This window comes from Symsagittifera roscoffensis, chromosome 7 (assembly GCF_963678635.1).
Source record: "Symsagittifera roscoffensis chromosome 7, txSymRosc1.1, whole genome shotgun sequence".
In the NCBI taxonomy this organism is placed as follows: Eukaryota; Metazoa; Xenacoelomorpha; order Acoela; family Convolutidae; genus Symsagittifera; species Symsagittifera roscoffensis.
The window spans coordinates 38,986,666-39,000,478 of NC_087068.1; the positions used below are offsets into that span (position 1 = coordinate 38,986,666).

At 34.5% G+C, this 13,813-nt stretch overlaps 2 protein-coding genes across 6 annotated transcripts in view; one reads left to right on the forward strand and one right to left on the reverse strand.

Moving 5' to 3' along the window:
- Positions 1-13,813, forward strand: part of LOC134851053 (malate dehydrogenase, mitochondrial-like) — a 340,885-nt gene that overhangs the window by 72,141 nt on the left and 254,931 nt on the right. The gene's annotated exons all lie outside the window — the stretch shown is intronic.
- LOC134851052 (sortilin-related receptor-like) overlaps positions 7,526-13,813 on the reverse strand; it is a 68,404-nt gene continuing 62,116 nt past the window's right edge. For 3 of the 4 annotated variants that reach the window (XM_063866948.1, XM_063866951.1, XM_063866947.1), the window contains 10 exons: positions 13,330-13,721; positions 12,513-12,727; positions 11,946-12,074; positions 11,419-11,598; positions 10,885-11,202; positions 10,239-10,443; positions 9,743-9,834; positions 9,421-9,667; positions 8,998-9,174; positions 7,526-8,567 (listed from right to left, as the gene is read on the reverse strand). In XM_063866948.1, coding sequence (XP_063723018.1) covers positions 8,464-8,567; positions 8,998-9,174; positions 9,421-9,667; positions 9,743-9,834; positions 10,239-10,443; positions 10,885-11,202; positions 11,419-11,598; positions 11,946-12,074; positions 12,513-12,727; positions 13,330-13,721 — 2,059 coding nt within the window. In that variant the 3' untranslated portion in view covers positions 7,526-8,463. The remainder of the gene's footprint in view (positions 8,568-8,997; positions 9,175-9,420; positions 9,668-9,742; positions 9,835-10,238; positions 10,444-10,884; positions 11,203-11,418; positions 11,599-11,945; positions 12,075-12,512; positions 12,728-13,329; positions 13,722-13,813) is intronic. The other variant, XM_063866950.1, reaches the window with a different exon arrangement.

Sequence of the window (13,813 nt, forward strand, 5' to 3'; positions counted from 1 at the left end):
ACATTTTCCTGAAAAAAAAACATTACCAAAAAACAGGATAAACAAAAAATTAGACCAATGTAAAATTCGCAAAAAGCGTCGCTCTGATCCGAATCAAAGTGATGAACTGATTTTTTAGCATTAGAAACATTTTCAAATCTTCCACAAAAATTTCAATCCAATTACGTCCATTGAAATTTACGTGGCAAGAACCTTAAGAAAAAAGACGAAAAATGCTAACCTAATATCAAGGGTTATATCAAGTCGAGCGAAGCAACACCATCAACATCATAACAACCACGGAAGTTTTTACTCAACTGAACAATTTTTTCTCTTATCCATTAAAATTTAGCCAAATTAATCTTTTGTCACCTTATCTTAGCATATAAATCCGCGTAAATTACACCATATCAATCCACGTAAAGAAATCTTCTGGATGAAGGCCAAAATAAGCCATTAACGTTGTTGCGTGCAATTTTTCGATTTTTTTTCACGTTTTTGTGCCATTTTCAATTTTTTTTTGAGCGTAATGAGCAACTGAAATTGAATAGAACTTCAAAACATGAGTAACAGAGAGAGGAGAGTTCGAAGTGTCAAAAAATTCTAAAACGCAGAAAACTAATTCCGTAGACAGTTGGAAAAAAGTCATTGAACAGTAAGAAACAAAAAAACTTTCGAAATTTAAAAACTATACGGCCATAGGGCTCTTTGCATATCAAAAAGTTTTTATGATTGACACTTTTCTGTTAAAAGTCCACCAATTAGAAATCTTGATGACAAAGTATGTTTTTTATTCCGGTGGGAAATCTTCAAGTTTTCAAAACACAGTCGATCACTTCTTGCATGCCCTGTACTCTTTAGACATCGATCGTGAAGATTGTCTTCCTTTCAACATAGAAAGCTAATGAACTTCGAAATCAATCACAGATCAAACCCCAAAGCAAACTCAATTTTTGAGAATGAAAAAGAAAAGGTTTCTCCTGAATTAAAAACAAAAAAAATCACCAAACAAAAATTATCATTACGTTCAATAAATTTATAATATACTGGCCTTTAAAAATAAATTCCACTTCCGAAACTTGAAATCGATCATTTCTTTCAGACTTTTAGACTTGTTTGATATTGAAGTTGGCCTTCTATTCGTTTTCTGAACAAAGGGAATGACTTGAACCTAAGAGATTAAAAGTCAAACAGCAAAAAATCAAACTTGAGCGTGAACTAGTTTAAGGAATTCTTTCTGTAAAAAAAAATTTAACAAAAACATAGTACCTAAAAAAGTTTATTCAGTTTGTTCATTGACACACAATAAATATGAATTTAGACCGATGTAAAATAAAATTTGCAGAAATTGATGCTCCAATCCAACTTACATCAACAAATTGATTTTTTTTACCATTAAAACGTTCAAATTTTCAGAAAGCTTCCGCTAAATCTATAAAAAGTTCAATCCAAATAAGTCCAATAAAACTTACGTGACAATGGCTTTAAAAAACGAGGCAGAAAATTTTAGCACGAATTCAAATTTTATATTTAGTCGAATGAACCAACAACATCAACAACATGACCACCATGGAATTTTTCATTTAGCTGAACAATTTTTTCTGTTATCCATAATTTTTTCTTCTTCCTAGCCTTTTTGACACAAGCCTCTTGACATAAAACAGCTATTAGAAAAAATAAGAAATTTTAAGCTTTAAATCATATCCCTTTTGGACAAAACGATCCAATCTTCATACATCTTACAAATCCGCGAAAATGAACGTTCTAGATGAAGGCCAAAATTAAATGATCAAGGTTTTTTCGTGCCATTTTCAATTTTTTGTTCAGTGAGCGTTATGAGCAGTTGAAATTGAGCCTAACATCAAAACACAAGTAATAGACAATTGGAAGTGTTAAAAAATGCAAGAAAACTAAATCCATAAACAGTTGGAAAAAAATCATTGAACGCTAAGAAACCATAAAAATTCAACTTTCATTTTGAAACATTGCCAATACACAGTTGGAAACGAGTCATGACCGCGAAGAAAAACATCTTTCTAAACCTAAAAAATATACCGCAAAAGGGCTCTCTGCATTTCAAAAACATTTTATGATTGACAATTTTCTGTTAAAAGTCACCCACTTAAAAATCTGGATGAAAAATCAAGTTTTTTATTCCGGAGGAAATCTTCATTTTCAAAACAGCCGATCACGTTTTGCATGTCTTTTACACTTTTTCTGATCGATAGTGGAGATTGCCTTTCTTTCAACATAAGAAAGGTAGTGAATTTCAAAATAAATCACTGATCAAGCCCCAAAACAAACTTAATTTTTGAGAATGAAAATAAAAAGACTTCTCCTGAATTAAAAACAAAAAAAATCACCAAATAAGAATTATCATTACGTTCAATAAATTTATAATATCTTCTAAAATAGATTCTACTTCCGAAACTAGAAATCGATCACTTCTTTCAGAATTTTAGACTTGTTTGATATTGAAGTTGGCCTTCTATTCAATTTCTGAACAAAGGAATTGAGCTGAACCTAAAAGAAATCAAAAGTAGAATAGCAAAAAAAATCAAACATAAGCGTGAACTAATTTAGGGAAATTTGCCTGTAGAAAAAACTTTAACAAAAACACAGGGCCTAAACAAGTTTCTTCAGTTTGTTCAGTGACACTCGATAAACCTGAAATTAGACCGATGTAAAAAAAATTGCAAAACGCGTTGCTCCAATTCAAATTACATCACCGAATTGATTTTTTAGCATTAAGAATGTTCAAATTTTCTGAAGTTTTTTGCTATACATAAAAAAATTTCAAGCCAATTACGTCCAATGAAACTAACGTGACTGTATGCATAAGAAACGAAGCAGAAAAATTCTAGCATACCAACTAAATAAAATAGTCACGAATGCAAAAAAAGTGTCACGAATGTAAAAAAAAACAAAAAAAATTTTCGAACTATCAAATAAAGTACGGTCCTAGGTCTAATTTAAAATTATTTCTTTCTGTTAAAGCTAACCCAATTGAGGAATCAGGATCGGAAGGTAAGTCTTTCATTCCACTGGGCGATCTTCATAATAAAATCTACTTTTGAAATTTGTAGTCGATCATGTTTTAGTAACCTTTACACTTTTGCTGATTGAAAGTGGAGATCGCCTTCCTTTTAAAATAGGAAAAGTGAAGAATTTCAAAAAAAACGACATCAAAAAACCGCAAAAAAAAATGAAATTTGATCATGAACTTCGTCACAATTAAAGAAGAAACCTCACTACGGTCAATGCTTTTTAGAAAAAAACTGATTTTCAAAAATTAAAGTCCACTTTTCAAGCTAGAAATTGATCTTTTTTTGTGGTCTTTAGACTGGTTTAAATTTGAAGTTGGCCGTCTTTTTATTCGTTTTAGCAAAGGAATTGATTTTAAAAAAATCAAAACTTGAACGGCAAAAAAATCAGATTTGAGCGTCAAAAAATTTCAATTTTTCCTGAAGAAAAACTTTAACAAAAAACACAGGACCTGATTAAGCTTCTTCAGTTTGTAAACTGACACTCAATAAAAAATCATTTAGACAGATTCAAAGCAGAAAGCGTTTCTCCAATCCGAATCACATCGACAAAATGTTTTCTTTGCATTAGAAACTTTTCAAATTATTCCGCTTAACATACAAAAATTTCAATTCGAGAACCTCCAATATAACTTACGTGACAATCGTTTAAGCAAAAAGGCATAATACTTCTAGCACAAATTCAAACTTTATATTTAGCCAAATGAAACAGCAACATCAACATCATGACCACCATGGAATTTTTTATTTAGCTGAACATATTTTTTCAATTACTCATGATTTTTTTCTTAGCCTTTTTGACAAAAGCCTTTTGATACAAAACAACTCTTTGGAAAAAGGAAATATTTTATTTCTCAAATCATATCCCTTTTGAACAAAAAGATCCAACCTTCATACATCTTACAAATCCGCGAAAATGAACGTTCTAGATGAAGGCCAAATTTAAATGATCAAGATTTTTCGTGCCATTTTCAATTTTTGTTCAGTGAGCGTTATGAGCAGTTGAAGTTGAGCCTAACATCAAAACATAAGTAATAGACAATTGGAAGTGTCCAAAAATGCAAGAAAATTAAATCCATAAACAGTTGGAAAAAAATCATTGAACGCTAAGAAACCATGAAAATTCAACTTTCATTTTGAAACATTGCCAAATAATTTAGACAGATTCAAAGCAGAAAGCGTTTCTCCAATCCGAATCACATCGACAAAATGTTTTCTTTGCATTAAAAACTTTTCAAATTATTCCGCTTAACATACAAAATTTTCAATTCGAAAACCTCCAACAAAACTTACGTGACAATCTTTTAAGCAAAGAGGCATAAAACTTACGTGACAATATACATACAAAAAAGCAGAATAGCTAAAAAAAATCAAACATAAGCGTGAACTAATTTAGGGAATTTTGCCTCTAGAAAAAACTTTAACAAAAACACAGGGCCTAAACAAGTTTCTTCAGTTTGTTCAGTGACACTCGATAAACCTGAAATTAGACCAATGTAAAAAAAATTGCTAAAAGCGTTGCTCCAATTCAAATTACATCACTGAATTGATTTTTTAGCATTAAGAATGTTCAAATTTTCTGAAGTCTTCCGCTCTACATACAAAAATTTCAAGTCAATTACGTCCAATGAAACTAACGTGACTGTGAGCATAAGAAACGAAGCAGAAAAATTCTAGCGTACCAACTAAATAAAATAGTCACGAATGCAAACAAAGTGTCACGAATGTAAAAAACAAAAAAAAGCTTTCGAACTATCAAATAAGATACGGTCCTAGGTCTATTTTAAATGTATTTCTTTCTGTTAAACTAACCCAATTGAGGAATCAGGATCGGAAGGTAAGTCTTTCATTCCACTGGGCGATCTTCATATTAAAATCTATTTTTGAAATTTGTAGTCGATCACGTTTTAGTAACCTTTACACTTTTGCTGATTGATAGTGGAGATCGCCTTCCTTTTAAAATAGGAAAAGTGAAGAATTTCAAAAAAAACGACATATCAAACCGCAAAAAAATGAAATTTGATCATGAACTTCGTCACGACTAAATAAGAAACTTCACTACGGTCAATGGTTTTTAGAAAAACCTGATTTTCAAAAATTACAGTCCACTTCTGAAGCTAGAAATCGATCGTTTTTTTGTGGTCTTTAGACTTGTTTGAATTTGAACTTGGCCTTCTTTTTATTCGTTTTAGCAAAGGAAATGAGCTGCACTATAAAAAATCAAGACTCGAACGGCAAAAAAAAATCAACTTAAGCGTCAAACAATTTCAATTTTTTCGAAATAAGCTTCTTCAGTTTGTTCATTGACACTCAATAAAAAATAATTTAGACAGATTCAAAGCAGAAAGCGTTTCTCCAATCCGAATGACATCAACAAAATGTTTTCTTTGCATTAGAAACTTTTCAAATTATTACGCTTAATATACAAAATTTTCAATTCGAGAACCTCCAAAAAAACTGACGTGACAATGGTTTTAAGCAAAGAGGCATAAAACTTCTAGCACAAATTCAAACTTTATATTTAGCCGAATGAAACAGCAACATCAACATCATGACCACCATGGAATTTTTTATTTAGCTGAACATATTTTTTCAGTTATTCATGATTTTTTTCTTAGCCTTTTTGACAAAAGCCTTTTGATACAAAACAACTCTTTGGAAAAAGGAAATATTTTAATTCTTAAATCATATCCTTTTTGAACAAAAAGATCCAACCTTCATACATCTTACAAATCCGCGGAAATAAATATCCTAGATGAAGGCCAAAAAAAAAATTCAAATTTTTTTCGTGCCACTTTTCCAATCTTTCACGTTGTTTCGTGCCATTTTCAATTTTTTTAAGTGATTGTTACCAGCAGTTGAAATTAAATTGAAAATCAAAACATGAGTATCAGACAGTTGGAAGTGTCAAAAAGCTCAAGAACGCAGAAAACTAAATCCATAGACAGTTGGAAAAAAACCATGAAAATTCAACTTTCAATTTCAAACATTGCCAAGAGGCAGTTGGAAAAAAGTCACGACCGCGAAAAACAAATCTTTCTAAACTTAAAAAAATATATCGCCACAGGGTTCTCTGCATTTCAAACACGTTTTATGATTGACACTTTTACATTAATAATCACCCACTTAGAATTCTGGATGACAAAGTAAGTTTTTCATTCCGATAGGAAGTCTTTATATCAAAATTCATTTTCAAAACAGTCGATCGTTTTTTTAGGTCCTTTACACTTTGCTCATCGATATCGGAGATTGCCTTCCTATCAAATTCGGAAAAATAGTGAGTTTTGAAAAAAAAAATCACAGATCAAACCCCAAAAGAAACTCAATTTTGAGCATGAACATACTAAAAATTCTCTTGAAGCAAAAACAAAAAGTATCATCACGACCAAATAAGAAAAATCAAGACGTTCAAAAAAATTTTAATAAGGGGCCATTCAAAAACTAATTCCACTTCCGAAACTAAAAATCGATCACTTTTGTGTAAATTTCAGACAATTTTGATATTGCAGTTGGCATTCTATTTAGTCTTTGAACAAAGGAAATAGGCTGAACTTATGAAAAAAAATCAAAGTCGAAAGGCAAAAAAAAATTAAAAAATCAAACTCAAGCGTGAACTAATTTAGGGTTTTTTTTTCCTGAAAAAAAAACACATTACAAAAAAAACAGGACCTAAACTAGATTCTTCAGTTTGTTCATTGGAACTCGATAAACGAGAACTGAGGTTGTTAAGATTCAATAAGAAAAGCAATTCGAAGAAAGTGCAATAACACCTGATTTTGTCCAACAGGAATTTTTGCTCTCGAAACAACGCAATATCAATTCATTGTGCCATTAAATATAATCTGAAACTGCTTAATCGAAAAAAAAACAAAACATAAAATTAATTAAAAGCCCAGTACCAAATAAAACTAAATTTAGTTAAAAAAACGGGAAATGATCCGACGGAAACTAGGCCGAAAACTACAAATCCGAACAAAAATCAAGGTTTTCAAGAAATTTTTCGTTATTAGAAAACAAACTAACACCGGTTACTTCCTAGAAGAATGTGGTGATGTATGAATTTTCAAAGAATTGAGCTTGTCTGAAATTGACCATTCCTACACATTGAACATTCTTTGTCTGAAGTTATTTACGGAAATAAATCTAGTGCCCGCTTGCAATACCATAGCTTCCATTTCAATAAGCCGAAAACACGCAAGAGAAATGTCAACTCGGATAAATCTCAGCAACGAACCCGCAAATCTTTTAAATTGGACAGAACTTTTTCCAAAGACGCTTTAAACTTTTGTTTTTTTTTTCAAAAAATTGATTTGTTTTTGAGAATAAAATTTATCGGGCTCGCAGAACCGCATCATTGTACATGGACTTTCCCCAGTAGAATCAATTTTGAATTTCGCTAGCGCCGGAAGAAATACTTTTCGCGGGTCGTATATCCGTTCTTATCGCTCAAATACAACTTGGACGAAACCCAGTCTAAAACCTGACTTAGAATTGACAAGATATTTGTTAAAAGGTGAATTTATTATGACAAAATAATAGAACGCAGTTCGTATGAATCTAGTACTATTTACTGCGTAGCTACATAGATAGACAAGGGATATGTTCAGCAGGTTGGTTAATCATCTAACATCAGTAACTCTAACGGTAATACAATCAAGCAATGAACAGCCATAGATGAGGGAAACATATACATAAGCTACGGCAAAAAAAATATATTCCACTTATTCATTTAACTTTGTCGTTGATAAGTGCTGCGCAAATTTACAAATTAATCAGAGCTTACTAAATTCATAGGTTTTCTTAGCAATTTTCATCGATACCATTTTTTTTCATTTGAAATTTTTTCATCGATTTGATTTAGTAAAGCTCCTTTATGTGGAAAATTAATAGAAAATTAGTGCATTTCTTGCAAGCCAGGGGAAAATCCTTTTTCTTCAATTTAAGATACGCAAAGCAATTAAATTCCTTCTCTGTTCATTTTGAATCCATATTCAAACAATTTAATTACAGCCACTGGTGTTTTCATTGAATCGATTTTTTAAAACAAAATTGTGGACAAGCAGTTTAAAGCAAGACCCACTCCTCAATCTCAATTATTCATTCAAACGTCTTATTAAAAGTCATTGAGCGTCATAATAAACAATTACTTAGTTAAAAACGGTGAATTTTAGCTTCAGCAATTTTTGTTCAAGAAAGTAGCAAAATATCTGGAACATTCATTAACATACCCTAAAATCAAGAGTTATTTAGCTTGAAATTTATCAGAGTTTTAAGAAATTTTGTCTACTTTCTCATCAATAATCATGAATTAAGTTATGCGTTAATTCAAACAATTAATTTAAACCATAGCCCAAATGTTGCGAGTCTATTTCTACATTGACATCTATGTTTCAGGTGACTCATTGTGTTCGGTTTATAGTTTGACCTTGAAATGGCGTGATTAAGTTCTGACAATCATGTCATCGTCGTCGTAGTCGTCTCCGTTGACGGATGTCTGCAGTCTACCATAGGGCACATTGCTAGCATCAGAATTATCCGGATTATCTAAACAAAAAGAGTTTTTGAATTGTAAGCTAAGTAGAACTCTTCTGGCCTTAATTTAACAAAATTGCGGTCAAATTATTTCCACTCCTATTTGCATAGTCTCACAAGCAATTTCTCGTCGCAAAGAAATTCGCCTTAAAATTGATTTCGCAACCACTCGTTCATATCGACTAAACTGCTATGCGTTAGTTATTGCAGCATTCGATATCGAAGTTTTCTCGGAGAAACCAGTAAGGCTATTGGGCCTAATTAAAAAATATTCTCCAAATAAATGAGTCATTGCTTTCCCAACTTCACTGCTGTAAAAGGATGCTATAAGCGTTTTTTCTGTAGATGGCAAAAGTAGATTGAAAAAATTGAGAATGTTTCTTGTGAAACAACACATTCTTTTCGTTCAACATTTTTTTTCAAATTTTGTTCATATTCAAACCGAGTATGGTGACGCTTCCGCCTCCGCTATTGTATATGACAGGCATGTTGACCATCTTCCTCTGCCTCATCAACAGCATCACCACAGAGATGAAGAGCGCCAGAGAGACGAACACCAGGGGCAAGAAGATCTTCAGGAACAGTCTGTCATGCACCAGTTCGTTGAATGTAGTCGAGGCTGAAACATGTTCATTAAAGGCACCTTACTAACCGAATGCTCATTCAATCATCCAACAATCTCTGGTGTTTTGTGGTTTTCCAGCGTTCCAATATCAATAGCAGATAATACTTCGGACAAAGTAACGCGCAGCATGGTCAACTTATATTAGCATTAATTATGGCCAAAAAAGGCTTCGCTAAGTAACGAAAGAGTGTTTTCAATTCAAGTAGTATTTTCATGATTATTCAAATGATTAAATCTAACATGAGGCTTGCAGATCTCTGATGGGATAAGGCGGCGACAACTCTCCTTGAGGACCCTTCACACCCACCAACCCAACCAAGTCTCCTTGCAGAGTATATTCGCTCAGTGCTATTCTCACATAATTAATCTTCTTGTTTTTAGGGTACTTGAAGTTGATCAGGAATGCTTGGTCCTTCGAAGTTTCGCCCAAAATTGTCATTTTGTCTTTGGGGTCTTCCGCTTTTTCCAGTCCATACACAATGTAGCCCTAAGGAAGTTAAAGTTACACAATACATTTTTCATATTGTTTTAATATCAACCTATGACATCATCTTTTACATACCTCATTCGGTTCGTTATTGACTTCTGGTGCCGCCCATGTAATAACATTTTCATTTTTCAGAGCTTCTTTTACAATTGGTGCTCCTCGCTTTGCTGAAATTTAGGAAATTGGCTTAGAAAATTCAATTTCGAGTAATTCTAGCAGGCTTAGTAATTCGGTAAATTTTCCTTAGATTTATAAACAAACTTCCTTCCCTTACAAAAATAATGATTTTTAAATTAAATGTTAAGTTTGATTCCTTGTTTTGATATATCTGAGGTTGGAGCGCGCGAACAAAAAACGCAATTTTTTATTCAAAACTTATAAAAACCTAAAAACTCGTCTCTGGAATGTTCCGCAAAAATGGGCCCGCATCCCCGAAATTTTAGGCTAAATGGGGTCGTTGCAGTGTTTTGCGGGATCTCGGAAAGACAATTGGGTCGAAATAAAAATTATCGATCAAGCTTGAAAATCCCCCTCGAGAAAAATGAACTATAGCTCAACAATTCAGTCTCACCAATAGTGCAGGTAACTGGTTTTGAGTCGTTCAGCCGGAAGTTAGACGCATTTTTGGCACTGACGAAGAATGTGTAATTGATGCCTGGGTTGTCGAATGAGAAGGAGTACTTGACTGTGGCGTTGTTCACACTGATACCGTCTCCGTACTTCCTGAACTGGACTGTGCTGTCCTCCAGTGTACTCTTTCCCATTATTTCATAAGACTAAAATGACAGGAGAGAAATTCTTTGTCGCATTTGCAGAAATAATTGTCACTGGTTCTTATCACCCAAACTATTTATATCTTGAATATCTCAATTTCCTGGTATTAAAAAATTTCCTGGTCGTAACGCGATTTAGTCCTATTCACTTAAACATTGATTTCATTTAAACCTGCTCATTTCTCGTTTTTTATTTCATATTGATTTTGATACATCACATCCCAATTTTTCGGTCAAATTTATTTTGAAAAATTTCTGCCACAAAACGCCTGCAATCTGTTTTTATCATATATCGGCCGAAATGTCTCGTTAAGTTCTTTGGCCAAAATGTTTCAGTTAGTATTGGCTGAAATCTCTGCTCTTTCCAGAATGTTGCGTCAATCGACCCTCTCCTAAATCACTCCTCAACTCCGCTTAAAAGAGCCATAATTTCGAAACTCTTACGTAGTCATTCAGCATAGTTTCCTTGGGTGCCCACCAGGTGAATGAAATCTCGGTCGAGTGTGGCAATGCAACACACTGCAGGTTCCTCGGCGGCATCTTCGGGTCGAATTCAGTGGCACACCTGAGTGTCTTGCTCACAGGTCCCCAGCGAGTGGCCTTCCCAACACCCGCCACCCTTACTGCAAACAGGTAGCCAGTTCCACGAAGAAGTCCACTGATTACCTTTGAGCTCAATTCGCCTTTCTTGCTGGCGTCCGCTTTGATGGGACTCATCATGTTCAGTTCGCCGGTGGTCAATCCGTAGTAGATTGCGAACTTCTATAAACAAATTTATGCTGCATTTTTTAAATATCACCTCTAATTATTAACCAGCTCGTTCGCTAGACCAAAATCTCCTCATCAACTACCTACAATTCTCAATTGTGGCGATGTGGAAATCCACGATCAAAAAGACGAGTTGAAGTTACAAATGCAACAATACATTTGGGTAGCTACAAGAAAGACCTTCAAATGCGATTTAAATATTGTGCATACTGTGATGTTGTAGTTGGCCTCTGTCGCCGTGTAGTTCCATGACAGCCTCACTGACTCGTATCTGGGGTTGTTGGCCAGGGAGCAGCTCAGTTGGGAGATGGAGGGCAGTCTCTGTCCCACAGTGTTGAACACAAGTGGCTCCGATCTCACACTCTGCTCTGAGTCCACCAGAGTCGACACCTGCATCAACAAATTCAAACTCTTAGAAGAGGTCCGTTAGTGCTGCATATAAAGCAGAAGGCCAGGTCAACTTATTATTAAGAAAACATGGAAAAAACTATTGAACTATCTTAAAAGAGACTCCATCCCCTCCTCGCGAAAAGGCGCGTATGTTCTATGTTTACTTTTTTCGATTATTCATACTCAACATTTGAAATTGACAAGGGACGGTTGGAAAAGTTTCAATGAGCTCAAGAAATTGAAAAAAAAAATCACATTTTTCAACTTCCGAAAAAACCATCACGATAAATGAGCTGATAAAAGATCTGTTCAAATTCAGCCAGCATTATGCTGTAATAATATCTCACCTCTATGCTGTACTGTTCTCCCGGAGACAAGTCCCTTATCCTGTACTCTGTTGCATCTGGCGAAGTGATGATCACCTTTTCTCGCCCACTCGTGGTGTCACTCTTCATCGTCATTCTAATCAGGTACTTCTAAAAAAAGGCCAAACTGCACCCCTGTACAAGCATCAAAACGATAGGAAAATGGCTTAAACAGTACTGTTGAAAACTATTCTTTTAAGCCACAGTAAAGCATGGAGCAGAACATGAAACAGATCTGTGAGGCAACGGGGCTCGATACCTCCCCTCCCCTCCCCTCCCATCCTGCTTTAGATAAATTTAAAAAACGATTATGAGAACAAACGGGAAAAAGCTATCTTACCGCTCACTTTTTCAAACAAAGATCCCAAAACACAAGATTAATACAATAAAAGGGGTTTTTAAAAAAGATAATACGACCGCAGCAAATAGTTACAATTTACAACACTTTTAGAATTAGAAACTTGAGCTATGGCAAGAAAATCAATATTATTTCTGCATCTAATTCTTGTTCAATAAGGGCAAGGGTAGACAATAAATCTGGCGACAAACCGGCGTTACTTTATGCAGTTCCACTTTCTCCCACTGGATTGTGACCTCATTTGCTATGGCGTCCTCGGCTGGAGACTTTATGTGTACATTCTTGGGAAAGTCAGAGGGTCCGATGATTGAGTCCAGTTTGAATTTGAACGCTTCCGATCGGGGTCCTTTGCCTGCCCCGTTGATTGCGGCCACTTGGATCAGGTAGTCAGAGGTGCTGTTCAGTTCTAATGCACGAGACAAGGTTAATATATATTGTTCAAACTATGTTAACTCTATCAAAAAAGCAGACATTTTTGACGTAAGTTATGTTTCTGATGTCTCGAACTTGGCTTTTGTAGAGGAATATTTTGATAAAATTCGCCAAAATGGCCAGTTTTAGATTTTTGAGGGGTTTGCACAACAATATGCGCTTTAAGGCAACGCATATCGACATCCTTGCATACTACATTAGGTGCTACTATTCGCTGAATCTGTGTGCTAAACAAAAACAAACAATTTTATGGTAATTCCAAAAATCATTGCAATGCCGCTAAAAACATCTGAAGAAAATTTCGTTGCGGTATAAACTTCAAACTGCCAAGGGCAACTCACTTATTCTACCATAGAAATTGTGTTATGCATGAAACTAAGTAATAACCAACTAAACAGCATTCATCCTCTGCTCTTACATGGTGACATAGTACCAGATATCAATTGCCTTAGTTACATTATTTCTTTGCTTTAGCTGGTGAAGAATTCAAAATCAAATTTTTAGTCTAAATACTTTCAATAGCTCGTTCGATATTCAAGAAATCAACAAAAAAATAATACAAAACTGAGAACCAACTCAAAATCTGTTGGAAAGACTGCTTCGTCCCGTCGGCTCCAACCAACACTTTCTGCTCTAGTCCTGTCTCCGCACACTTGTAGTATATCTCATAGTTGTCTATTTCTCCATTTGTCTCACTCGGCTCCGACCAACTAACAACTGCCTCTGATACCGATCCCCTATCTTCGACCACCGATACTTTCTCAGGCTTCGAAGGAATCGATTCCAGAGTTCTGAATGTTCGAGGCACAGTTGCGTTTTCAGTGGTCGATTTGTTAGCAAATTCGACGTACGCAGACACTTCATAGACGGCACTTGGGTCCAAATTGGTGAGCTGATAGTTGGTGCTGGTCAGATCAGAGATGGATTCTTTGACCCACCTTCCTGGATTGCTCGAAGAGGTCTTCTTTCTAAAAACAATTTACATCACAAAAATCTCGCATCACAAGATTTCAATCATATAAGGCTTATTAACCAAACAATGAATCACGAATACCTACAA